Here is a 27855-nt window from a genome sequence, read left to right on the forward strand (position 1 = left end):
CTAAGGGAGTGAGAGATAGCCAAGTAACTGAAGTTCAGAGATAATCTACCAACCACATTTTAGTCTAAATTTTCAATATCTCTAACCACTGCACCTTTTTTAAATTAACATTTGGTAAAAAACATTGATTTCTCTGAATTTTTTCTATTTCTTCATAGATTTACTAAGGATCAATAGGATGTTAAGGGAAAAATATATCCGAGAATAAAAGAAAAAGAGATCTAAATACTTCTAAATAATTGGAGAATTTATAATATTTCAGTGCCTTCTCCAAAATATAAGGAAACATGAAATTTTCACAAGAAAGCCATAGTTGGTAGTTAATATTGTTTGAAATGAAACATCTTCCCTAGAGTGTTCTCCAAACAAAAATTTCCTCTCCAAAGGGAAAAACTTACACTGTTTCCCTTTTCAGAGATAAATGAAATTTCTCTAAAGACTATACTTATGATATTTTGATTCTGCTCTTCTCTGGTGCCACCCTTAACCACATTTTTTAAACTATAAAGCTGAAGTAATCTTAGGACATATAAGTCAAAAAGTATGCATACTCAGTGTTTCCAGTTACCTTTGTGAGAATTTTCTCCAAACTCTCATAGCCCTTGCTCACTGGATTGCCCTATTTCTGTCCTCAGCCTTAGAGAGAACTTTCTTGGAAAATCAGGGTTCTTTTCTGTCAGGGTTCAAACTCCTTGTCTCTAGGTTGGAGTTCTTCTCAATTCAGCCATTGTCTCCTAAGCTACACCCAAAGAAATGCCCCATTTTTTCCATTGGTTCCAGGTAATCATCATGGTATTTATTTGCCTTTACTGAGTCTCCCAAGTCAGTTAGTACCTCTTTAGTTTTCCCTAGCTGGTTATGCTTTCTGAATCCTTTGGACCTCTTATCCTGGTACTGTTTCTTTACAAGTACTAACTAGTCCCTGTGGAACCTTCTTACCTCACTGGGGAAGAACTACCACCATCGTTAGAAATAGCTTGGGAAATTCCAAGTCAATGTTTCTTCTCAGATAATATTTACAGAATGATAGCACATATGCAGTTCAGTTATCTTTTAATTCCTTTGGAACAGTGAAACTGGACAGATCTCCAGTTATTTGGAATAAGTGGTCTTTATTTTTCCTTGTCTCAATATCATTGGTGGATTATAAAGTAGTAGATTTGGGGCAAAAGGGGAATTTATAAGCCATTGAGTTTAACCCCCTTCTCTTGGCTTAGATAGGTTGAAGTAACTTCTTATGCAAGTGGGATTGAAATCCAAGAAGGATGTACAAATACTTTTTGCCTTAGATACTTCCTTGTTTTATGACTTTGGGCAAGTCACTTAATCTCTCTCAGGTTCAGTTTCCTTACCTATAAAATGGAAATATTCTTCACCTCACAAGATGATTGTGAAACTTAATTGAGATAACATATGAAAAGGGTTTACCTCACCTAAAATTGATATATCAGTATGAGCAATTGGACTTAGGACCCCTGTCTTCTAATTGTAGTATTTAAAATTTAGTTTCTCTTCTGGAAGTATTATATTTCATGAGGCTTATTAAAGATTAAGAATTTAAGAAAATACAAGTAAGAAAGCACGTGCCTAGGAGGGCCAAAAGGTCCATTCAATTTTCACTTACATCATGAGAGAAGCATCTGCTTGGAAGCGGAAGTAGGAAGAGCCCTCAGTAGACTTTTACAGCCAGTTAAATAGAAATTTGGACCTCACCCAGGTGGAAATCTCAGTGAGATTAGAGGGCATCTCAGGAATTAGAGCAAGGACTTCTGGGGATTGAAGTCTGGGATTCAAATCTCCATTTTTACATAATCCAGCATACTTTCTGCTGAAGATGTTAGTCAAAGTTTATTTCAGCATTAAAATCCTGGAGATTTGTTTTTTAAGGGTTCCTAATTACTTTTTCTCCATGATTAACTATTTTTTTCTCTATAGGATTTTCAGAAAAAAAAGTCTTTTTCTGTGGAAAGAAGTGGAAATCCTGGCTATATTTTTGGAAAGCCTCTCTTGGTTTTGCAAGGTAATTCCAGTGGTACGGTATCCTCCTCAGAGTAAAATCTGATTTATTAAGGCAATCTAGAAATTCTGAAAAACAAAAGGAAAATCTGTTGTCACTTTCCTGGCTTCTTCAAATATCTCAGATCTTTTATCTCTTATTTATTTGTTTACTTATCTAGCTTATATTTATTGATTTTGCTAGATTGTTGTCTTGTCAGATATCACCAGTGAATTCTGGTCCCACCACAAGATCTGAGATATAATATAGGTTGGATAAAGGTATACATTTAATGCTTTTTTTTTTACTTTTCCATTTATATGTTAGTGGGTGACTTAAGTATTTTTTGAAAATGCCATACTCTGATTAATCTAATAAATTAAGAAGAAAGACAAAATTGAGTCTTTCGAAAAGTCTGAGTTTATCAAGCTTATGTTTTGTTAGAGAAACAGATTCCATATTTTCCATTCTTTTCTACTTTTTCTTCCTTGTTATTTCCTTGACCTTCACTCCATATCTTCACAGATGACTATCTCACAGAGCCACAGTGATGGGAGTTGCTCTGTGAATAGAGAGAAAGTACAATTTGGGATGAACATGATGACTGGTTGCATGTTCAGGTAATATACTCTGTCTCAGCTTTGCTTTCATGGTTGTATTTCTGCTCTACCTAAAAGTAAGTTCCCAATGGCTTGGAGATTCAGAGAAGAGAGGGGGAAAAGGACTCTTCAGGGTCTCCATTCTAAGTGTGAAAACCACAAAAAAGACTTCATTTCCTCTGAACAGGGCATATTGTTTCTTCGAAGACATTAGCCAATGCTAAGGTTATCACTACTGTGTGTTTTTTATCCATTAATACTCAGCTTTTGCTGAATAGCAGAATAGGCAAGGGGGAAAGAATGGTCTGCAGCCATCATAAAGCTACATATCAATTAATTTTCCTGACCATCTTTCTTAAATTTCTACTCTGATTTTTCTTTTCATGTGCATTTACAGGATAGAGAACAAAGACTGTGACAATTTGCAGGAAGAGCTCTATAAGACACTGAGTGGAACACCCAGACCTCTATATCTAGGCATCGTGGGTAATTCAGATCCATTCAGGAAAGGAGATTGGGTCAAGATCTTCTCCAAGAATTGCAATGTAACGAAAAATGAACAGGTAATGAGGGAATTAATCTACTTACTTGAGACTGAATTAACTTTGTCAATTCAATAAAACATTTAGGTATGTGTAGAGGGTACCATCAGAATCAGTCCTGTTTACCCAGATAGAGTTTCTAGATTAGAAAGAACTCCTTGTATAGAAGTTAGTGCCACTAAAAGGAATTTATATCAATATTTCAGATGAGGTTAAATAGGTACTCAGTTTTCTTTAGTGTGACATCGTGTTAAGTGCTCTGAGCTTGGGGAGAGAATAAGCATTTATTAAGTACCTTCTTCATGTCAGGCACTGTCCTAAGCAGTTTTATAAATATTCCATTTTGGGAGGTAGGTTCTATTAATATTAACCCTTGTGTACAGTTGAGAAAACTGGCATACAGAGATTAAGTGATTTGCCTAGAGCCACACAACTAATAAGTGCCTGAGGTCAGATTGAATTTAGGTCATCCTGACTCAGGCCCAGTGCTCTATCAACTGTGCCATATAACTTGGGAGTTAAGACTCAGGTTCTAAGTCAAGCTCTGCCTCTGGCTTGCTTTGTGACCTTGGCTCATTTAGTCTTTCTTGGGTCTCCATGTGAACTGATAGCATGATTTCACAGATTCAGTAATGGAGTATTGCTTTGTAAATGAAAGCATTAAAAGTAAAATATGGTATGAGGTTAAAAACATTGAAATTGCTGTTCCCAGGACAACCCATAAACCCAGACCTACATATTTCAGTCATTCTCAGGATCCTTTGTTTTTGAACAGGTTTGTTTCTTTTAATTTGGGAGAATGGAAACAAAGAAAACAAAGCAAATAAAAAAAAGAAAAATAACAAATTAAAGTGTAAACTAAGCAAATAAAGACAGGATGCAGAGTAATGGAATGAATGGAAGCTGCTTTAATGGTTATGAGAATTGAGTAAGATCATTCCAGGCACAAGGAATAATAACATGAGGCAGGAATGAGCAAGATGTATGGGTCAGACAGTATGAGCCAATTTGAATCAAATTAGAGGGTAGACCTTAGGGACTATGGTGGGAATAAGGTAGGAATAGGACAGAACCAGATTATTGAGAGCCTTGAAAGCTAGGCAGACATTAAGACTTGATGGGGGGAAACACCCTGAAAAAGCATAGGTTTGGGGAGTAACTAGATCCTAGCTATATGACTCTGGGCAAGTCACTTAACCCCAATTGCCTGACCTTTGCTGCTCTTCTGCCTTGGAACAGATACTTAGTATCAATTCCAAGACAGAAGGTAAGAGTTTTGCCCCTAGGCAAAGCTGCTTTGTGGCTTGGGGGATAATTGGACTTGATGGGCAAAGCAAAATTTCCTTGGCACAAATAGCATCTCCCTCCTGCCATGACTAGATATGCCTCTTGTTACACAATAGCTGGTGAAAACTGAATGTGGCAAATTTTTATTTTTTAATACTGCATACTCTTCCAAATAAATTCCATGCCTTTTAATTTTCTTTTATTTTTTCTATTACTTATAGAGATAATTTTTTACAATTGTTTCCTGACCTTTTGTGATTCAGATTCTCTCCTTCCTTCTCTCCTATCCCCCTCCCAAGGTAGTAAATGGTCTGTTATAGGTTATACCAGCACCTTCATGAAATTCCATATTCCATATTCTTCATGTGTGACAGAAGACACACATCACAATACAATAAAAAAAAACAATGAAGGAAATAAAGTGAAAGATGGCAGCAAAGAAACACCTAAGACTAAACAATGAACATGAAAATCACATCAGAGTATGCAACTTAGTACAACTGCAACTCTCATTACTTTTAAAAAAATTATTGATATCTTTTCCCTTATGTTGTCAAAATTTCCCTTATTCTTCCCCATCCCAGAAAGCCATTCCATGAGACAATTTTTTTTTAAAGAAAAAAAAGAGGATAATTTAAAAAATTAGCAAAATTGAACAGTACATCAACAAAGTCTGAAAGCATATGTAATGTTCCACCCTGTCATGGACATGGACCACTTACCTCTGCAAAGAGATGAGGGGGCTGTGTCTTCTCTTAGCTCTTTGGGGCTATTCTTATTCTTTGAAATTTTATGACATTTACTTCCTGTTGTTAAGGAATTGGTCTTTCCATGGATATTGTTGCAGTATTTGTTTCTATTGTCTTCTTAGCACTGCTACTTTTGTTCTACATCATCTTGCTTAATACTTTCCATGCTTCTCCATATTTGTCACTTCCTCTCTTTTAATAAGTGCAAACTGTGTTTTATCATCTATTCTCAAAAACCAAGGTAGTCTTTGCATTTGAGCTGAACTCAGCTGTCTTTTGTGTGACTTTTATTTACATTATTGTAACCATTCTTATTGCTCTGATCAAATATCCCAAATCTTTAATCAGCTCACAGGTCTGCTCATGTTTATCTGAATTCCTCACATTCCTTTTTTTATTATAGTACAGTATTATTATATTCGTATGCCCTGTGTTCCCATGCACATTCCTATTTCAACCATTCTCTAATATCCAGCTTTTTGCTACTACTGTGCTTTTGTTATAAATAGTGTGATTAGATGGGATCTCTCACTGATGGCCATGGGGTATGTGCCCAATAATGAGATTGCTAGATTGAAGGGCCTGACATATTTTGAAAGAAGTACGCACTATCAATGATCATATGATATCAATGATCATATAATGCTTTGGATCACTCATAATGAATAAGTGCAAATTAAAACAACTCAAAAGTCTTAACTCACATCCAACAAATTGGCAAAGATGACAAAAGCCTTTTCATTAACTTTTTAAGGGGTTAATGAGGCTTGGTTTGTTCCCATTCCAGGCTGCAGCAACCTAGCCCAAGTCAGGCCTGGCCCATGATATCTTCCACTCGGTTTCACTCTTAAACTCCATCATTATAATCTTGTTTAAAAGGGCCTCTCACTGGGTTTTCTGTAAATTAGTTTTTCTCTGCCATGCTTCTCTATTTTATAAGGTTATAATGCTCATCCCTTTAACACCATCAAGATTGAGATTTTATGGATGAGTTTATATTCAGAAATTTGGAATAGAAGGGCAGCTAAGTAGTACAGGGGAGAAAGGGTTAGACTTAAGAGTCAGGTGCCCCTGAATTTTAATTCTGCCTCAGGCTCTTACTAACTGTGTAACACTAAACAAGTCACTGAACCTCTCTCAGTCTCACTTTTCCCATCTGTCATATTCCAATAAGTAGCACCTGCTTTACAGAATTGCTGTGAGGATCAAATTAACATGTAAAAATGCTTTGAAAACATTAAAGCTCTATATGAATTCAAGGTGCTGCCACTATTGCTATTGTTATTATATTTGTATTGTATTGGCTGCTATTTATCTCCCATTTGGTAAGAAGACCAACTCTGATTTCTAAACAATTAGTCTCTCTATTTTATCTGAATTACAAGGTGGCTTATGTTGGCCAAACTTGAGAAATGGCCCTGTTCTATGTCAGTATTTTTTTCTATCCATTTCTGTGTGTGTGTGTATGAGAGAGAGAGAGAGAGAGAGAGAGAGAGAGAGAGAGAGAGAGAGAGAGAGAGAGACATGATTAAATAGGTTAGGGGGAGTAACCTTCACTTGCAGAGCCATCTCACTTTTATTCTCATTTTTTAAGTTTCTGTGTAGTTCATGTTTCTTTGTCCTTTCTCTTTTTTTTACTCTAAAACCAGGTTTTCTGACATTTTTCTCCCTTTTGTCTGCCTTTCTATTGAAGTCATGGAGGATTAAAATTACCACTACCCAGTGGAATTACCCATTATTTACGGGAAGGGTGGGGGGAGGGAAAGAATATGATTCTTGTAACCAAGGAATAATGTTCTAAATTGACTAAACAAAATTAAAAAAAAAAGTTTTAATTGTGTTTTTTTTAACCTCCTGGATGTCCTATCATCTGAAATTCAGCACATCCAACTTAATTCCTTGTCATTCCCCTAAACCCTCTTCCCATCTTCTAACTTCTCTATTATTGTCAAGGGTACTACCATTCTTCCAGTCACCTAGGCTTGCAACCTGGTGTTTTCCTTGACTCTTTACTCTCGCCTCTATCATTTGCCGAGTCCTATCATTTCTATGTTTGTAACATCTTTCAAATATATCTCTTCTACACTTAGACTACCACTGGCCTGGGGCAGACCCTCATAACCTCACCCTTGGATTATTGCCTTAGTTTAGTCTCCCTCACTCAAATCTCTCCCTATTCTAGTTCATCCTCTATCCAGCTGCCAAATTGTCCTTCCTTAAGCTAAGATCTGACTAAGCCTCTCTCGATAGTCAGTAAACCCTAATGACTTCCTATTATTTCCAGGATCAAGTATAAAATTCTGTTTGATATTTAAAGTCCTTCATAACCTGGTCCCTTCCTAACTTTGTAGTTTGTTTACACCTCCTGCCCCTCCATGTACAGAGGTCTCAGACAAGATGCTTCCTTTCCCAGCTCTGGGCATTTCCCCTGACTCACCCTGCCCGCTGTGCCTAGAATGCTCTCTCTCCTGCCAAAGTCCCACCTTCTCTTCAGAAGCCTTCCCTCTGACAAGATCTCCAACTGAACCCACACCAAGTGTATATTGTATGAGTGTAGTTGTTTTGATGTTTCCCGTATTCGACTCCTTGTGAACAAGGACTGTTTATAAGGGTTCTTTGTATTCTCCGCCCTAGCATATTGCCTGGTACGTAGTAGGCCCGATTGGCTAACACATCCTCTGCAAAATGTTAATTCATTAATTAAAGTTGTCTTCATGGTAGTCTATTTGTAACTGACTTGAACACTGCAATATGAGGTAGTCAGAAGTATTCCATGATATTATATTTCTTGTTACCTATAAACCAGCTGCGAACTCTTTTATTTGCTTCTCCAAGAAGAACTTAGGAGCCATTTTCATATTGAACTGAAAGTTCCTCTTGTTTTTTGGTTTCAGTGATAGAGAAGAATGTCGAGATTGATGCTCCTCCGTTTCCCCACTAGTCAGTCCACTTAATGGTCATTGGATCAGAATCTCATATGTAGAGTTCCAGCAGCAGTTAATGGTTAGAGCTAGCCTAAAAGCTGTGACAGTGGTCCCAATGTCATATTTACTCAGATTCTTAGTCATTCCACTGAAATAATGATAACTTTCTCACTACAGGCTAAAGACTGTACCTCCTGCTGTCTCATACCATTTTCCTTGGAGATCCAGATAGTGTGGGCTCGTGTAGGCTCCTGGACCAACTCACAAGCTCACGTGATAGGGGGCCGGTACCAGTATCAGTGCAGCTTTATAAAGGTAAGATGTCACTTTGTCCTGGACTTGATAGTCTTGCCAATGTACCTGTGGTGGGCCAGATGATTCACTAATCCCATAATGGGCCCAGGAGTTAATAGGGCCCATTTCCTATTCTCTCCTACCCTTTGATTGAAAGTGATCCAATTTTGCTAGTGTGCTAACACTATCAATGCACATTTGCTCCACTGTTAAAATCTCCTCCCTAATCTGTTATTAATGTTTTCTACCAAAAATTGTGCATTATATAATTACTTAAGTTTTGACTGTACCAAATTCAATTAATGGATACATTTTCCCTAACTGAAACTTGAACTAGTTAAATAGTGACAAAATTAATCCAGCTTCAAATCATTCATATACCTCTACGTTTTGACCATGTTGTCATTTATGCTATAGAATACAGTCTACATTTATTCATCATTTATTGTTACAGTATAAACTTTAAAATGAACAATTTTAGTCTCTAATAAAAAAGGATGGAAGAATTTTTTGTTGTTGTTTAGGGCAGGCCTCATAATTACTTTGCCTTCATAGGATCATAGATCTAGAGTCAAAAGTCACTTTAGAGGTTACCTTACCTAGCCTCGTTTTGTTAGGAAACTGAGGCCCAGAGGTTATAATGACTTGTCCAAGATCACACAGGTAGGAAGTGGCAAAGTCAGGATGTGGACCTAAATTCTCTGACTGCAAATCCAGCTCTCTCTTTACTACTGCCAGCCATTCCAAGATTATTGAGAGGAAAGATTTATAAACTTTAAAATGTGACATTAATATGTGCTATTGTTATCATTATCTCTGCTTCTTTGGTATCTGATCATCAACTTTGCAAATTCAGAAATTCCATTTTATTAGTATATAGAATTTAAGTCCTAGAGAATTGATTAATGTTTACCAAAGTATCAGTTCTGTTAAAATTATGGTTGGACTGAATATTTTAGTTGGTCACCAGAGATTTAATTACTAAATCCCAAATGAATTGCTAAAGTCAGAATGGATTTATGGTAATTTATTTTTAAAATTTTATACATTATTTATGGTAGTTTATTTTACAATAAAGAGGGAAGATATTAAGGAAAAGAGTAAAAGAGAGATAACTGCTCTGGCCTCCTCTTGAGCCAGGCAGGAGTTCAGAGGTCCTTACCTAGGGAAAGGAGTCTCAAGATGATGGGCCTTTCCAGGAGGCTAGTGCCTCCTGGAAAGGCCAAGGGAAAGTGAGTCAGCCTTTACACTCATCACATGTCAGTTCAATCAGTAAATTCTTTATCAGCCTCTTCTTCATCAGCTTCAACTCCAGAACTGCCAATAGCCTCCAGCAGAAGTCTAGCAGAACTGCTTCTCGCTGGAGGTTCCACTCCAAATGTCTCAAGTTCCAAATTGAACTCCACTTTTAAAAACGTTTTCTCTTGTGTCACTTCCCCTATGCTCCAATCCAGGACTGCTCACTCTTTCACAAGTGGTCACAGACCTTCCATTCAATGTGTGAAATGGGTGTTTACACCCTATGTGGTTAAATCCAAAATGGGTAAACCTCTGTACTCAACTTTAAGTTCTGTGCTTACACTTTTGGGGGGATTAAAATCTAAAAATAGACAGATTTCTATACTCAATTATAGAGGATAACAATTTAATCTTCATAATTAAGGAAGAGCTAAGTACCTTCATTGTTACAATGGGGGAGAGCCTAATCCAATCTTCACACAGTTTATTAATTGACAATGGGGGGCAGAGCTTCCTAGATGACTGGGTATTTTTAAATTTATATTTATTTTATATATTTATTATATTATATGTCATTTATTTATATTATATATTATTATTTATATAATACACATAGTACTTGTAATATTTATTTCAAGTTAGAACATTCTCCCCAAAAGAGAAAAGCATTCATATGAGTGTCATCAAGCTAGTAATTTGATAACTCTGAATCTTATAATTCTTTTCTTTACAATAAGGATATAGTTCCCTTTCTTTATTCATAGAGATGGTAGATCAGTTGCATGTAAAAAGGATTATTTTCCTTATAGGAAGTGGTTTGGAGGGCAAAAGGGACTTATGAAAATCTGGAGATACAAATGCTATACCAGTCTTAAGTTCATTACTCTTATTCACTTTGTTATGATCTTTTCCTGTTCCTTCAGGTTTTTTTTTTCTCTTAAGGTGGTTGTCTTGCTATTGGCACTCTTCCCCTTGTCCCAGATCCCCTCTTTTTGTTTGTTAATACTTTCTCTTTGGGATTTTACTTATTAGATCTTTTTTCTCACCCGCTTTTATCTGGTTATATAATTCTTCCCCGCCCCCCTTTTTTCTCCTCAGTTAGTCAAATAGATTTCCTTCTTCTCTGCCCCTTCAGCTAGGCTTTTAAAATTCCATTTTTTTCATCCCTTTCCAAAAAGGATTTCTTTCCCTCCCTACATTATCTATTTTCTTTTCATTTTCTCCAGACCTTCAGGCTCTGATTCATGTCCCCAATACTCATCTGGTCTCTCTCCTTTCTCTCTGTTCTTTATACAGCTAAAGCTTCCAGGGTATCCATTTTAGCCTCTCTACTCTAGGCAATCTCTGCCACTGCCTTGTAGAATTTGCCCCTTGGATTCCTCCTTTCCATTGTGCCTTACTTCCAGAGTAATGCCAGTGATTTCAGGTTTCAGAGACGATATTGTCCCACAGGTAGGGCCCCTCTCTTACTAAGTCCCTAATTATGCAGCCAGACACTGACCTATACCCTAATTATTTGTCTTTCCCCATTTGCCTCAAAATCTCTCCTCTCTGGGTAATTGTTCTCCCATTCCCCTAGGTGCCAGGGTTCTAATCCTCCTATTCAAATGTAGGGCAAGTAGATTTTTAAAGCCCCAAATCCTCAAGGTGATACTCAAGAAAGGTCCCCATCCCCTTGCACAAACCATCTCTCTTCACTCATAAAAGCTTTTATTAGTGGAATACCTTCTCCCGCCAAAATAAGACCTTTTTCCTAATGCCTTTTTTCAAACCTTCCCCTCTCCTCCCCTACCGTTCCTGTAAGTTCTTCACTTTCTGAAACCTCCGGGATCACTTTATCACTTTCCCCTGTTGGCAGTCCTTGATTTGGCCTTAGCAGATCACTCCTCTCAATCCCCCTGCTCCCTTCCCCCCTTTAATGTACTCTCCCAGGCTGTAATACAACTCTACAAAAGAAGCATTTACCAGTAGGCAAGATACCACCAGTTTCTGTTCAGAATACCATCCTCAGTTTCCTGATTTCTACCTGCACCACCACCCCCCCCCCCCCCACTCCTCCTTGTGTGCATTTAGGTCTCTCTGGTGCTGTTGCTGACCTTGGCTAATACATTTATTCACTTCTCTTGAATTTCTGTTGTTTAAGATGCAAAGAATCTCTTCAGTTTTGTTTTTTTTTTTCTTAAAAGGTTTTTAATGTCTCCTTATTACTGAATGTTCATCTCTCTCTTTTTTTAAGTCCTTTCTTTCTGTCTTAGAATTTTTTAAAGTATTGGTTCCAAAACATAAGAGTGGGCAGTTGGGGTCAAATGACTTGCTCAGAGTCACACATTGGGGTGAAATGACTTGCCCAGGGTCACATAGCTAGGAAGTATCTGAGGCTAAATTTAAACCCAGATCCTCCTGACTCCAGGCCTAGTACTCTGTCCACTGGGCCACCTTACTGCCACCCATCTTTTTTCATATTTGCAGTATGGATCACCTTGAGCTCCTGAGCTCCATTTTTTGTTCTGAATACATTATTCCATTCCCTCCTATGTTTTCTAGTGAAGACAGAATAATCTTGTTCAGAGTTCCTTTGTATTTGAAGGTCTTTATTCTGATTATTTACAGAACTTGTTTCTGAATTGAATTGTTAAAATATAGCCATTGTGGTCAGGCTTGGATATTTTTCTGCAAGTAAACTGAAACTTTTAATAGGTATTTCATTTTCTATTGTTCAGAAATTCTGGTCATTTCTCTCCTACAATTTACTTGATTATAGTATTTTTTTTTTGTGCTGCCATGTTCTTCTGGGAAACCTATGATCTTTGGAAAGTATCTACACATCCTGTCTTCAAGATCAGTAGACTTTCCTTGCATAGTGAGCATATTTTCTTTTAATGTTAATGTTTTTTGCTTTTATTCTACATTAATCTTCATTTCTGTGTAATTGGATCCATATTCTGTTGTTTTCACTTTCATTTCTTTGGTGAGACTCACTGTATTGAAACTATATCATATAATGATTCCCCTAACCACCACCCCCCAGTTAGTATAGAAAGTATATTATCAGTATATTAGCATATAGTATTATTAGTATATAGGAAGTCTATTAGCCAGTATAAAGTAACAGTAATGAGAAGATTACAATTACTTGCAAACTCATAAATTATGATAGCATAGAGACCACTTAACAACTGCCTCATAAATTAACTGAAGCCACATACAGAGACTATATGCTAAATTAGAGGAAGCCAGCTAGGCCCCAATATAATGGTCCCTTAGTGCTATCAACTACCCTTGCTCTGCAAGCAACAGTTTAACCCAGATATGCACAGTAAGAGCAGCAGCACATTATGTAAATTAAAGCTCCCCAAAGTGACCCTGAGCTAATCCTAAAATGGTGTGGATAAGAATTAGACCACCCCCTCTATAAGAATGGGACCCCAAATCCCCAACACTGCTCCACTTGCTATGGACCCATGCTGCCTGACTCTCTGTGCCCCTCTCCCTCCTCTGCCTCTTTCCTACTGCTTCCTCCCTCCCTGCACCGCCCTGAGCTATTCCTGCATTCTGCCTCTGTATTCTTAATGTGCCTTAAGGAAGTGTGATTGATTCATTACCCCCCTGCTTGCTGCCAGCATGGCCTTTTCCCAAAAGTTTTCAAAGAACCAGGCATGATCACCCTGACACAGTGAGCATCTTTTTGGTGGTTCCTTTCCTTTGGCCCATAGGCTCTAGGACTGAGCCTTACCTTGTTCTTCCCATAGTCAATAAGCAATAGTCCAGTTCCTCTCTCTCCTTGGCCAACACTGCTGACCTTTTCTTATCTGGCCTGCCATTGCTTGAAGCCACTTGCACTAGGCCAGTGTGTCTTGGGTGAAAACTGATTGGGAGCTCTGTAATTAGGAACTCTCTTTCCCAGCTTCCCATGTTCCTTCTCACATTATGTACTAACATAGGGAAGATAAAAGTTTTGTGTAGCTCTACCCTCTCTTTTTTCCCAGGAATGAGACTGGTGGAGGTTGGGTGAGTGCCAGGCAGGAGAATTTTACACATATGTTATTTATTAGGCTTTTTCTTTTGTTCTTTTATTTCTTCTACTTCAAGTGATTATTAATAAATCTTATAAAATATAATACTTGGAAGTTATTGGATATCAGTTTTCACAGAGCCCGAGCTGAAGAAACACTTGCAGTGGTTTTAATTCAAACCAGTTTAGGAGTGCCTTAAAGACTTTTTTTAGTTAGGCTAACCAAGTATGTTTTTTTTCTCTCTCCAACTTTTCCTAATCAATAATTATAATTTAATATACAGTCTCCAGGAAATTTTTAATTATAACAAATAGTTCCATTATGTTTGAATTATTATTGGCTCTGCGAAGTCTGATAATTACATTCACCAAAATATTGAGAAATTGCTTTGAGAAATAATGTTTCATCATATTGCTAATTCATTCTCCAAAATATTTCCATCTCTACCACCAGTACATGCAGTATGAACTAAGAGTTTTCTTGGTTCATGAGCTTTGGCTACTAGGAAGTAAAGTTATATTAAATTTTATTTATTTATTTTTTCATCAAATATATGTGAAAACAATTTCCAGCATTTTCCAAAGAATATTGGGTTTTAATTATTCCAGGGGAAGAGAAGATTGGATTCTGAATTGTACTACTGTATCTTATAACAGAGTGAGTGTTCAAAAAAATGATGAGAAATTACTAAATAATACAGCAAATATAATTTCTAGTAAGAATTAGAGAACTATTCAGTTTTTCTGTTGTGACCCCCAGGCTTGTACCACATGCATGGAATGGATAGCATTCATTTTCAGACTTAAACATAAATTTGACTTAGTAGTAACCCACTCAATTCCCCTTACATATGGGTCAGTCTTGAGTTCATACCTTTTCTAGGAGTCAAAGAGGTTTTATTTTTGTGGCCTTTCTTGGTAGCTGAACCTAAGTTGGGGGAGCCTCCAACTACTTTCCTATACAGTTCCTCTGTGGACTCAGACAGTACTGAGAAGTAAGAGTAATTAAAGTCAGTGATTTGAAACCCAGATGTTAAGTCAAGTGACAGAAGTTAAGAGTAAGAGATATCATGTGGGTAGAGTATCTTCAGAGATTATAGCAAGGTAACCAGGTTGTGTTTAATGTTTTTCCATTTTTATAGGAAACATGATCTCTAACATATATGGAAAGTAAATATGAGTCAGCTGTGCTGCATATGGTTTCAGAGATCCTCATTGAAATGTTGGCACTGCAACTCACACCTAACTGACCTTGGGCAAGTCAGTTAATCTCTATGGGCTTCAGGTTCATTATCATTAGAATATCAACTCCTTTGCTTAGGGATTATGTGATTCTTTGTACTTGTGATCACAGTGCCTTTCACAGTGTCAGACACTTAATAAGTTTTGACTAATAATAGTGATTGATTGATTGATAGAGGTTGTCTTAGATGATCTCGGAGATCTCTTTTAGCTCTAAATCCACATTCCTATGACTTTTTTTGCTTTTTACCTTTATCATGCATGTCTATGCCTAACCCTTCTTCAATTTCCTAAGGTAGATGTGTCCTTAGGTAAAGAACTCTTCCTGTTTCTATTGTGGGTTTTGAGAAAAGACTGTGTGCTGGGGAACTACATCCCCCAGCATCCTTTGCATCTTTAAGAAAAAAACTATGCTGGGAACTACATCCCCCAGCATGCTTTGCAACCCCCAGGGTTCCCTTCCCCCCTACTTCCTGACTTGGGATTGGTTATAAATGGACCAATCCTGGCCTAGGGAGGGAACTTTGAAGGTGTTTTTGAACCAATTTAGCTGCAGAGGGTAGGGGAGAGCAGGAGCTTGTCAGAGAAGAGACTTTTTCATTTATTAATAAAGACCTTTCTTTTTCCTACTTCCTCTGCTTTCATTATTTTTATTTCTTACACTATCATATTTGCCCTTGTAGCACCAGTTTTTCAAAAGAGTATTAGAGTTCTTGCTTCTTAAAAGTAGCTTTCAGAGTACAAAGAGGAATCCAACTGTATTAGGAGTTTGAGAATGAACTAGCATCCTGGGATTTGTAGAGCAGAAGGACAAGCATTCCCTCTCAATACTGAGAGTTGCTTGGGACTGGCAAAATCTTTGAGTCAAAAGGTGGATTTAAGTCATATCTGGAGAGTTTTTAAAGGGACAAACAGTCTTTGAGGGAAAGAGTGAGAGTGAAGACTGCAAGAACTGAACAGCCACAGTAGAAAAATGGTGCCCCTACTTCCTTCTGGGACTTAAACAAGTTGAGATGAAAAGAATTAGTGGCACAAGAATAATAACTGCACATAGAAATGAAAGAAGGGCTGAATTGTACAGACAGTGAAGGGAGAGATCAAAGTGAATCATTACATTCTACAGCATCTCAGAATGGGAAAGAGAAAGGGAAGTTTGGTTTTTTGTTTTTTTTTTACCTGCCGGGGACATCTACAGAGAGTCGCAATAGGGGACAGTTTAGAACTGCCGGGGGACAGCTTAGAGCTGTTGAAGTTGCAAGAAAGAAAGACTGGAACATTATCAAAGAGGGATAATGAACGTTTATTGTAAGTAGAACACCAGATTTAAAGCTCTTCTCTAGAGACACAATCTATCCTCCCCAATCCTCCCCAGAGTGTGAAGAGGGGAGTTAACCCATTCCCAGGAGATCTTGGAACTGTTCATGCAGCCTTGAACTGAGATTACTATGTTTTGGCGTACTCAGCAGGAATAGTATGTCACAAATACCTGGGAAGAGGAACTCTATTCCATGAGGTCATGAATGGTTCACTGCATTAACCCTTACTTTCTTTTTTAGTATCAAGCCTAAGACAGAAAAATGGCAAGGGTTAGGGAATTGGAGTAAAATGGCTTGCCCAGGATCACAGTTAGGAAGAGGCTGAGGCCACATCTGAACTCAGGTCTTCTCAACTCCTGGCCTGGCACTCTATCTATTGTGCTACCTAACTGCTCTTGACTTGAGGGGAGTTCTAGGGAGAAAAAAGTCTATTTTTCCCTGTCCAGTTTCCCTACTTTGTACTTGTACTGTAACAGACACTATTCTGTTTACTTCTTTTGCCTAAATACTTTATGTATCTTAACTTTGCTTTATCTTTAAAGAGGAAAGGGACTAGCTAGAGGTATATAAAACTTTATAGACAAACCTTTGTTTGAATGTTAGGAATTTTTCTAGTTGGAAGCTCTGAGCTCTTGTAATTGTACTAATAACTTTTCATCCAGTATAAATGCCTTATAATCCTGTTGCCCATAGTTATTATAACAGGGTCTGGCTAACTAAACTTCCATACTCCAATGTGAAAAGGGAAAGTGGAACAAGGAGGAAATAATTGAGGCTTAGGTGAAAGTTATCTTAGCCTCTTCCAGAAGGGAGGATGGGATAGAACGTGTCCTTAGCAGTGCTACCCACTAGAGTTACCCAACAAATATTCATTACTATGTGCAAGCCATTAGAAATAAAAAGAAAAAAGTGAAAAAGCCCTTAAGCCCAAGAGAACTTTCAGTTGGGAACATTTCAATTGGGAAATGGTGACATTTACATAGATCAGTAAAAATGAAGCAATGGAAAATAAGTTTTCTGAAGAAATGTTTGTCTTCTTCAATTCCCCTTACTCTAAGGAACATAACATAGGTTAGGCTCTGATTGAAAAATAGTACCTTCGCCAGAAATAGTGACAAAGACAGATGAACTATTCACCAATGAAATTTCTACTATAAAAGTTTATCTCTTTTACAAGTCATTTACTAACTGATGACAAAATTATTTAATGAATTATTATACAATGCTAGTACTTTGCCCTTTCTCCTATAGTAATTTTTGTTCAGAGTCTCTTATAGAAGACTCCCCAAACTCCAAGTTCATTGTTACTTTTATTGTTTTATTACCTTGTTAAAATTTTTTAAATTAGACTCAACATTATGGATATGTGCATATTTCATTGAGGTCTTTTATGTAAATAACTTATAAGCTAAATTGTATTTTTATGCTACTTTATATAATTTGTGATTTCTAATAACTCCATTGACTTAGTGCATCTCACTAGCTTCTAATATGCGGTCACTTTAGTAATTAGAATGAGGACTTCATGAATTTGAGGAATTTAAAAATGAGACCTGATCAGTTTCTCCTACCCATTTCATCTCCTTCATTTGGTGGCAAATACTTCTTGTAATTATATTGCAATAACTAACTCTAGAGTTTCCTGCATTCTACTTAGGGAAGGGAAAGAGAAACCCTTCATAAGACTTATGTCTAAAAGAGATTTAAAGAATATTCTTTTAGATGATATAAATAGAATGCCAGGGGTCTTCAAATCAATTTCCAGATTGGAGTAATAGTATTGCAGCAATAAAGATTGTCCTCCAGCCCTCATTTTCTATATATGAAAAGCCTCATTTCTACTGTATAGCAAAAATGTTTACTCCTTTCTCCGAATTCCAGAGTAGTAAGGAATTGGAAACAGAAAGGTGCTGTCTGCCATCTTCACTTTCAAATCTGTGCTTGGAAATCTTTGAGCATAGGAATTGGTTAAGGAGAAATGAAGAGTATGAAAGAAAATGTGTTCCCTCCTTTATTCTCAGTCAACTACAGCTAACCTTGCTAGGTACTGTGATGCTAGAGAGACCCCAATTTTTTGTCTATGGTGTTACTGGGAAAAAGAGGAAGAGACCTTGGCAGAATTTAGGGGAAAAGAGAGAAGCAAGAGGCAGTTAGTATTTACAAGATAGATGGCAGTTATATGTCCAGTGCAGTTTCATAATCTTGAGGAATTCTCTCACAGGAAGGATCAAAAGGCTCGTAAAAGTGTTTGGGATTCCCTCCTCTTTGGGGTTCTACAAGTGAAAAGCTAGCTTCGTATTCCTTAGTGTGGGAGAAATAAACTTCTAATATGCAAAGATTATAATATGGCCTTTTTTGTTTTATAGCTCTAAAATGCATATTTTTAAAATCAAAAGTCAAGTATACTTATACAAAGACATAATATGAAGCAGTATTAATTCATTTGTACTCTTGAAATGATGATAGCAGTTAGTAGTTAGAAATTTCTAAAAAGCAAAAGCATATGTTTATATACAAGAAAGGGGTCATAGAAATTAGAAAACTGGAGCAGTTAAAAAATTTGTTGGCTCTGCCACGGTCTCTTTAAAATCCATAAGTTTATCTCTGAGAGTTCATTTAAATTAATTTGTTTATGATTTAAAAAATCTAAATCCTATTTTTCTGTTGTTTTTCTTTTTTCCTTATTTTGTAATCTTCATTTTTGATAATTCTTGACTTTCTTTAAAATTCCAATTTTATTTTCCAGCAGTCAAATTCCATCTTCTGAAAGCAATTGTGATCTTTGTTTTAGAATATTTACCTGATTTTTCATCACAAGGCCTTAACTACATGTGACTTTCTAATTTAAGGAACTGTAGATGAGGAAAGCTTTTCTCCCTGTGCACATTGGCAGCTTCTTGGCATCTTAAACTTATTAATAGCAAGTTGTTTAGGTCATTAAGAGATTAAGTGACTTGCCCAGAGTCACACAGTCATTGTGCCAGAAGCAGGAGTTGAACCCAGATTCTTCTGATTCCAGTGCCAACTTTATACTATATCACCCTGACTGAGAAATTAAGAAATGAAGCAGAAGATATTTAGTGAGTAAAAAGAAGGCAATTTGGTTTCTTGAACCATGATCACAAAATTTTAGGGATGAAACTTAAGAAGTTGTTTAGTCCAACACCCCCCACCCCCACCTCAGTGAACATGTTCACCCAAATTATGAACCCCATATACAAGAGGTTATTCAGCCCTCAAAATTCAGACTCAAAATTTTAATTTAATCATTAAGAACGTTGTTTCTATTTCAGTCTAAGATAAGGCAAACAGAATAAAACCCATAATAAACTAGAGTACATAAAATAGAGAATAAGTTTGAAAAAGTTAGTGGGGAAGAAAGCCTTGGATTTCAGCCTCTTCAAATCAAACACACTAAAATTTAGTTCCAGAACCTTACCTTCTAGATGGTGTTGAAGTAGGTCTGACAGGTACTATTAACTTCTGTTCTTCCTTAATTCTGTCGGGGCTCCAGAGAGTAGAGTCTGCTTTTTTTCCCTCCCAGACATTCAGCATAATTGTGAGCTCTAACTTTCTTTACTAGATTAAAAAATGGAAATTTCATGAGAAACTGGGGGGGGGGGTGTGAAGGAAAATAGCCATTGAGGACACCAATTATAGCATGATTTGTGATGGTGGTTAATATAAGGATCAAAGAATTGTGTGTGCTGAGTTCTGAATAGCCATAAATATTTCCCTGGCAAACTCTATATCCTTTTGGGTTATGGTCTCATATGATCCCTAAATACTCCAAAGTTAATCTTGTTCACTCATTGTAAATAGAAGAATACTTAATACATTGTAGCATAAAACAGGCATTCCTATTAACAAAACCTAAATATTACTTTTTAAAGCCATACATTATTGTTAATCCATATTTGGTTTGTTTGTGTTACAGTCTAGTGCTTCCAATGAAAAATCAAAATCCTGTTTTGAACTATTGGATTATGTGTAGGATTAGCTCAGATAGTTAATTCTACACGTGTCAGTGCCAGGCCAGAGGGTCACTGGTCAATGTAAAGAGCAAGGACCAGGGTAATCTATTAACAAAACAAAATATATGTTAGAGTCTGCCAGGAATTAGCAACATATGTTAGTCAAGCAGTGAATCACATGCTGATTGCAAAAGTTAAGAGTTAGCAATGAGGCAACAACAAATTCCAAGAGTCAGGGCATGCTAGATGTCAGAAAACCTTAGAGATAGTCTAATTAGAAAAGGATCACACATAAGTAGTTTGAACTCACAGAACAAATACAGCTGGTCTATAATAGGTCAAGGTTATAGTAGCAGGAATTTATTGCCAGAGTTGATGAAACAGAATCACAGAAGCACTTTCCTGCCCATGCCTCTGGGTTTTTCTGTGGATCCTATAGGGCAGAAACTAGTCCAAAGAATATAGGTCCTTGTGGATAGAAATGACAATAGGCTAGCTAAGGTAGGAGCTAAAGAGAGAAGGCAGCTTTAGTTTCTGGTGAGCAAATCTCCACATCCTAAAGCAGCTTTGGGCATAGAACTATTTAGAACTTTGATCACTGGGTGTCTCTATTCAGCATGACTTTAGAAGGATAGACTTTTTATTGCATAAGATAGACCCAGAGACTTTCCGAATCCATATTAACCATTGGGGTTATTACTTAAGATTGTCTCAATGATCTCAGTGATCCAACTTTTAAAATTTTTTTCCAGAGCTTATTCTTCCTATCTCACCTAGGCTAGAAGTGGAAGTTCAACAAACCAAATCCCACTACTGATTGGCACAGAAACTTTGACTTCCATTTCTTTTAAAGATATTTTATTTTATCAATTACATATATTAACACATTTCCACATAAGCTTTCCAAAGTTTTATGATCCAAATTGTCTCCCTCTCTTCCATCCCTCACCCTTCCAGAGCTTCCAAGAAATTCAGTCTGGATTATACAATCATGCAAAATATATTCCATATTGTTTATTTTTGTAGGAGAATAATCATATAAAACTAAAAACCCAAATAAACTACAATGAAAAGTCATATGCTTTCATCTCCACTCCCTCTCCAATAGTTCTTTCTCTACATGTGGGTATTCTTTGTCATAAGTTCCTCAGAATTGTTCTGGATCACTGCATTGCTGAGAGTAGCTAAGTCTTTCATAGTTGATGTTGATGTTACTGTATATAGTGTTTCCTGGTTCTGCTTACTTTATTCTGCATCAGTTCATGTAGGTCTTTCCAGCTCTTTCAAAATTATCCTGTTCATTTTTTCTTATAGCACAATAGTATTCTATCACCAACATATGCCATTATTTGTTCAGTTGTTCCCCAATTGATGGACATCCCTTTAATTTCCAATTCTTTGCCACCACAAAAAAAAACAAAAACAAAAAAACGCTATAAATATTTTTGTACAATTAGGTCCTTTCTCTCTCTCTCTCTATTTTTTAATGTCTTTGGGATATAGACTTAGTAGTAGTATTACTGGATCAAAGGATCATTCTTTTATTGCCCTTTGGGCATAGTTCCAAATTGCTCTCCAGAATGGTTGGATCAATTCACAACTCCACCAGCAATGTGTCTCAATTTTGCCACCTCCCCTCCAACATTTATCACTTTACTGTTTGACCTCAATTTCTGTCCTGGACTGGTGACCCTCTGTACTTTGAGGGCTTACCATATCATTGCTGGATTTAATGCAGACACTGAGCTTGAGCCCCCTGCATCTTAAAACTACCTTCAGGCCACAGAAACTTTTTAGATGGATCCTCATCTCAGTTCTCCTTATTCTAGATTAGATTAACCCTGAGATATCACAGCCTCTTCAGAAATGAATGCATAGAAAAGGGATTGAGTTCTGCTAACTACTGAATTGTCAGGATCAGTATATTGACCAGTTTGTAATACAGTTATGAAATGAACTGGTACTTTTGGTGAGTGCTTCATTTAAAAAAAAAAAAGATTGAATAAGTTTCAGCCCCCCCAGACACAAATTTAGTCCTTCACCATTTTATATAAATGCTATTTGATGATCCAGTTTTCTTGGTGTGTAGGAGAATGACGGAAGGAGTCTTTGAAGAAGCTCTGCTTGTCTTTACATACTAGAGAAGAGAACATTTATCCTTAGTTTTCCAAACAATCACATGTATACCATGCTTTTGTGGACCCTGAAGCATCATGAGATCTGACCGGGAGCTGCAGAACAATAGTTGAATCATGTAGTTTTCTGTGCTCTGAAGTAGGCACCCATCAAGGGAAAAGTTGTGTTCTTTCTCAGGGGATTATAGTTTTTCATGGTCTAGGCATCACAGACAAAATACACAGATTTTTGATGGCCTGTGTGTTTAAACTAGCAGTGTGACATTCATTTTGGTGTTTCGAAAATAAAAGTATTATCTAGGATTGTATTGTAAGTTGAAGGCTGAAAAGAATTATGGAAATGTAGCAATTTACTTTTAGTTTTTCTTGACTGAGAGAAATACAAATGGGTTACAGTCTGTACCCATATGTTTTACTGATGCTTCTTGTCACATCACAGATTAATTTCCCTTCTAACCCATTCAAACCTTCCCTTGAGATCATGTTAGATTTTTTTAATGACAATGATTAGGAGATTCTTTCTTAATCCTCCCTTCCAGATATCCTCTCCCCATTGTAGGGAGCAAGCTGGGCTTCAGTTTCCTTTTAGTGAACTTTTCATTTATGTCTTTGCAGCTATTGCAAAAATTGTTTATTTGGGTCAGATTATTTTTATGTGTATGACTCAAATCTTCCAATGTTTTTCTGAATTCCTTATTTTTGTCATTTCTTACTGTACAACAATATTTTGATGTTCATTTGCCATATTTTTTTTCCACAGGTAACTTTGTTTCTAGTTCTTTGCTAGAACAAAGTGCTATTGCTATGAATATTTCAGTTTGTATCAGGTTGTTCTTTCTAATTTTTTATTTCCTTGGGGTATATGTACAGAAGTGCAATTGCTGGATCAAAAAGTATGGATATTTTATTATTTATTTTTAAACCCTTACCTTCTGCCTTAGAATCAATATTATATTGGTTCCAAAGCAGAAGAGTGGCAAAGGCTAGGCAGTAGAGTTTAAGTGACTTGCCCAGGGTCACACAGCTAGGAAGTGTCTATTATTTATTTTTCAGGCTAGGTCTTCCTATCTCATTGAGGCTGGAAGCAGACCTGTCCCTCTACAAATAAACATGTAACTTCATCAATAAAATATAAGCTTCTTAAAAACTTTTAAAATTTTACACAATCTGATTTTTTCTTTTTCTTTTAAGTTCTTACCTTTTACTTTGAAATCAATACTAAGTATGAGGTCTATAGACCTGACTCTCAATCCCCTGAGCCACCTGGCTGCCCCCTGCTGCCCACCTTCCCAGCCTCATTTCATATTGCACGCTCTATCCCTAATCATGCTGGCCTTCTGACTGTCTCTTGGGTGTCTCATTCTGCTTGCCTATACCATGGTCTTTGACAGGTGGTCTCATGCTGTTAGGGGTAAATTTCCCAAGACTGTTAAGAGTAAATTTAGGGTTAAGACTGAATATAAATTTTAGTTCGTCACCAGGGATTTAAATTCTAAGTCCCAATGAAATACTCAAGTCAGAATGGAATTTTATGGTGGTTTATTTATAATAGAAGGAAGAATTTGAGAGAGAGAAGAGAGAGAGAAAAGGGGATTAAAACTGTTCCAGCACAAGAGTTCAGAGGCCTTGGCCAAGGGGCCTCTCCAGAAAGCCAAGGGAAAGGGGAGTCAGTCTTATTGTTCACCATGTGACCATCTAAAGAGAAGCAATCTGAGGAGCTCCTCAGGCTCGAGTTCCAGGGTCAACTCCACTAAAAATTCCTGCTCACAGGAAGTGACATGAAATATAAAGGCAGTTCTTTATATTACTTCCTGTGTCTCACATGTGCCAGTGGTGACTTAAACTTGGCTTAGGACAGCCCAGGGGGTCCATTAGTTGTTTCTGATTTGTCACTTGCTAGCACATGCCGGTCATAGTCCTTCTTCCCCAACACTTAATCCTTAAGTGGGGGTGTATACATTCATGGTTGCTAGAATTCTAAAGACTAAGCAGGGTGGAGTAAATCTAAAATTCACAATGCCTCCCCAATTCCCTCTGATCCTCCCTCTTATATGAGGCCTATGCCAGTCCTTCCTGTTGTTAGCATGAAGTTACTCTTTAAATAACTTCATTCTACTTTTAGTATACTTTGTATTTCTACATCTAGGGACAGATTGTATCTTTCAAATAGAAATTCAGCTTCATGAATCCAGGAAGTCTTTGTGTCCACAATGCCCTACAACACATAGGCAGTTAACATATGTTGGGTTTTAAAAGTTCCTTTATTAATTGATTAATTTGTTTGTTGGTATTTGTTGAATCAAATTGAAATTATATGCCTAAAGCTGGCCAACTGCTTGACCTGTCATTTCTTTCTTTCTGCAGTTACCCTCATCTATGCCAGAAATATCTTTGACAACTTTTGTGTCCTTCTCTGATGTCACAATGAAGCCAAGTTTTGTAAAGGAACAACCAAAAATAAATTGGAGGTTGCCATTGACCTACGTTATTCCACCTGCAAGGGAATGGAATGGAGAAATGGAATCTTTAAGAAGCTTGAGTATTCCTCTTGTCCTTCTGTGTATGTCATTACATGGCCTTCTTAGCTTAGAGATGAACTGAAGAAAGGAGAAGAATCACATTGAACTTTTCCCTAATGAGAGTTGTAGGGTGGCCTTCCAGCTTGTGCTGTAGGATTGATTCTTATTCATTATGAGCAGGAAAAAATGTTTACATCAATTATGGGATAATAGGGAAGGAGTCTGTGTATGGTGGAGTTTCTGAAAAGATAAAAATATTCTGATCTTAATTCTTAATGGTAAAACACTAGCTGAGAGGCAGCAAAGCATAGTACATGACTAGATTTGGAACCTGAAAGGAATAAAACTTCTAACATATACTGGCTCTGTGATCCTGGGCAGCTCTTGTGTCCTTTCTCTACCCTGGACAGCACTCTACTACAGTTGCCCATCTTCATTGATAGTAGAATTTTCCTAGACCGATGAAAACCCAAGTCTGTACCAGAAAAACAGAACTTAAGCATGGTCTTAAGCAGAGAGGAGATAAGTGTCCTTCTGAGTAACCAAATCCAGATTCAAATCTTCTGTTACAGAAATAAGAACAAGTTAAAATGTTAACCCAAAGTAAACTTGACAGTAACTGTCATGGAATGCAAAAGGACTTAGTGCTTATAATAGAAAAGTATTGATATCCTATCTTGGCTCTATTCAGGGCTATCCTTTTTTTGCCTATCCAAAAATGGGAAAAGCAATTTTCTTTCCCTTTTCTCTGGTGCAAACTCTCAGCTCACTTTTTCTGCAATTAAGGGCAATATATGTTTGTCCACCTTTATCTTTCCCCTTGCCAGGGTCAGGGAAATAAAAGTGATCAAGTACTAGTGTTACACTAATTCATAGGAAAAGTGTACTGAATTTAGGTTTGAATCCTGACTCTACTTACTAATTATCTTTGTGACCTTGGGCAAGTCACTTAGCCTAAGATATAGTTTCCATATCTTTAAAATGAAAAAGACTAGAATAGGTGACTCTTCATGTCCTAGCTCCAGAATCTATGTCCATATGATATCAAAGATCTCTGTTTGGTTCTGAACCATTTAGCATTTTTTATCAATTATTTGGATAAAGGCATAGATCCGGTTACCAAATTTACAGAATGCTTAAATCTTAGAGAAAAACCAACATACTGCATGATTGAGTCAAAATCCAAAAAAGATCTGAACAGCTTCAAACATTGGATCACATCTAATAAAATGAAGTATTATAGGGATAAATGTAAAATTTTACAGGTGAAAAACAAAGTAGATTTATAAGAGGTGGGAGCCATGCCTAGAGAGTAATGTGTCTATAATAAAGAAATAACAATAAGAAATATTTCACTCAAAATAACTACAAAATGCATAAAATATTTAGGAGTTAACTAGCCAAGACAAAAAATATTTACAGAAATATTCATAGAAATAAAGCTCAATGTGTCAACAATATATATGTATGTATATACATATATATGTATAAATATAATATGGCAGCCCAAAAAAGCTAAATCCACCCTATGCTTCCTTAAGCGAGGCATGGTTTCCAAAAATAAGGAAGTAAGAGTTTTTCTTTACTATGTCCTGTTCAGATCTCATGCCAAATATTATGTTCAATTTTAGAGATCACATTTGTTGATAAACTGGAAAGAATCTACATAGATTCTTAACCTTTTTTTGAGTCATGTCTGTGCACCTCTCCTGAGAATGTTTTTAAATAAATAAAATACATAGAATTATCAAGGAAACCTATTATTTTGAAATAAAATTTTTAATATTTAAAAAAGAAAAAAGAAGTCTACAGAGCCCAGGTAAAGAATCTCTGATCTTGAGGAAGGCAACTAAAATGATCTAGGGCCTTGAGTTCATGCCATAAAAGGATAAGTTCAGGGAACTAAAGGCGTTTAGCTTGGGAAAGGGGAGATGGGGAAGGGTGGTGTAGGTCCTAATACTATTCCAAGGTTAGCAGGCAAAAGAGGGATTAAAACTGTTTGTTTGGCCCTGCAAGGAGCCAATGGATAGAAACTGCTCTTAACTCTGGGAAGGTAAATTTAAGTAATTGAAATAGACTTATGATGATGTGGTGCTAACATTCTCTAATAATTTAAAAAAAAGTGTCCATTCAAAACTTTTATAACTTTAAAGAGTATGGCAGAGATTAAGTAAGAAAGACATTTTTAAAAATTTGAGGTAAAGAGAAGAGATTTAGCATTAGTGATGCAAAAAAACAGGTGGGTGGAGTGGGGTGAGGGAGCATTGAAGCATTCTTTAAAATGCCCAGAACAGAAAAGCAAGACAGTTTTGAAAGTGAATGTGTAGAATTCAATTATACTTTTAAAAAATTAAAAAGCAAGCAGTATGAAATAGAGATGCATAGTTTCATATACAACCTTTTTTGTGTTCTGTGTATAAGGAATTGCTCTTTTTTGGAACTTAAATTTAAAATAAATCCAATGATTTTTTAAAAAATGACTTAATGTGCATTTTTTCTATTCCCTTGCTAATTTTCTCTTTTCAAATACTTATTCATTGCTTTCAATATCTGTTGCTTCTATTCTCTTACCTCTTCACTTCTCAAGCCTTTGCAATTTGACTTCTTTTTCCACCATTCAATTGAAACTTCTCTTAGATCTTAGGTCTTTTCTCATCATCAATTTTTCCCCTTAGGAATATTGTACTTAATTTTAAATAATTTATTTCCAGAAATGTTTTACATTTAAATATCAGATTTCTTACCAACTGGAGGGTGGGGAGAAAATTTGAGACTCAAAAATTTTTTTAAATGTTGGAAACCATTTTTACATATAATTGGGGAAAAATTAAATTTAAAAAAGTATATCTCAGGTGTAGCCAGGTATCATAATGGATAATGGATAGTGCACCAGACCTGGAGTCAGGATGATCTGGGTTCCAATTAGACCTCTAACATTTTCTACCTATGTGGCCCTTGCTGCTCTTCTGACTTAGAATTGAGATTATGAGAGAGTATAAGAGTTAGAAATGTTTCTTTTTAATTTAA

General features: G+C 36.6%; 1 protein-coding gene across 2 annotated transcripts in view; it reads left to right on the forward strand.

The window, feature by feature from the left end:
- Nucleotides 1–27305, forward strand: part of TCTN3 (tectonic family member 3) — a 47639-nt gene extending 20334 nt beyond the window's left edge. For both annotated transcript variants that reach the window (XM_056801877.1, XM_007478722.3), the window contains 5 exons: nucleotides 1936–2037; nucleotides 2522–2616; nucleotides 2993–3158; nucleotides 8275–8412; nucleotides 24674–27305. In XM_056801877.1, the coding sequence (XP_056657855.1) occupies nucleotides 1936–2037; nucleotides 2522–2616; nucleotides 2993–3158; nucleotides 8275–8412; nucleotides 24674–24910 (738 nt within the window). In that variant the 3' untranslated portion in view covers nucleotides 24911–27305. The remainder of the gene's footprint in view (nucleotides 1–1935; nucleotides 2038–2521; nucleotides 2617–2992; nucleotides 3159–8274; nucleotides 8413–24673) is intronic.
- Nucleotides 27306–27855: the final 550 nt, after the last annotated feature.

Source organism: Monodelphis domestica, chromosome 1, assembly GCF_027887165.1.
Source record: "Monodelphis domestica isolate mMonDom1 chromosome 1, mMonDom1.pri, whole genome shotgun sequence".
Lineage (NCBI taxonomy): Eukaryota > Metazoa > Chordata > Mammalia > Didelphimorphia > Didelphidae > Monodelphis > Monodelphis domestica.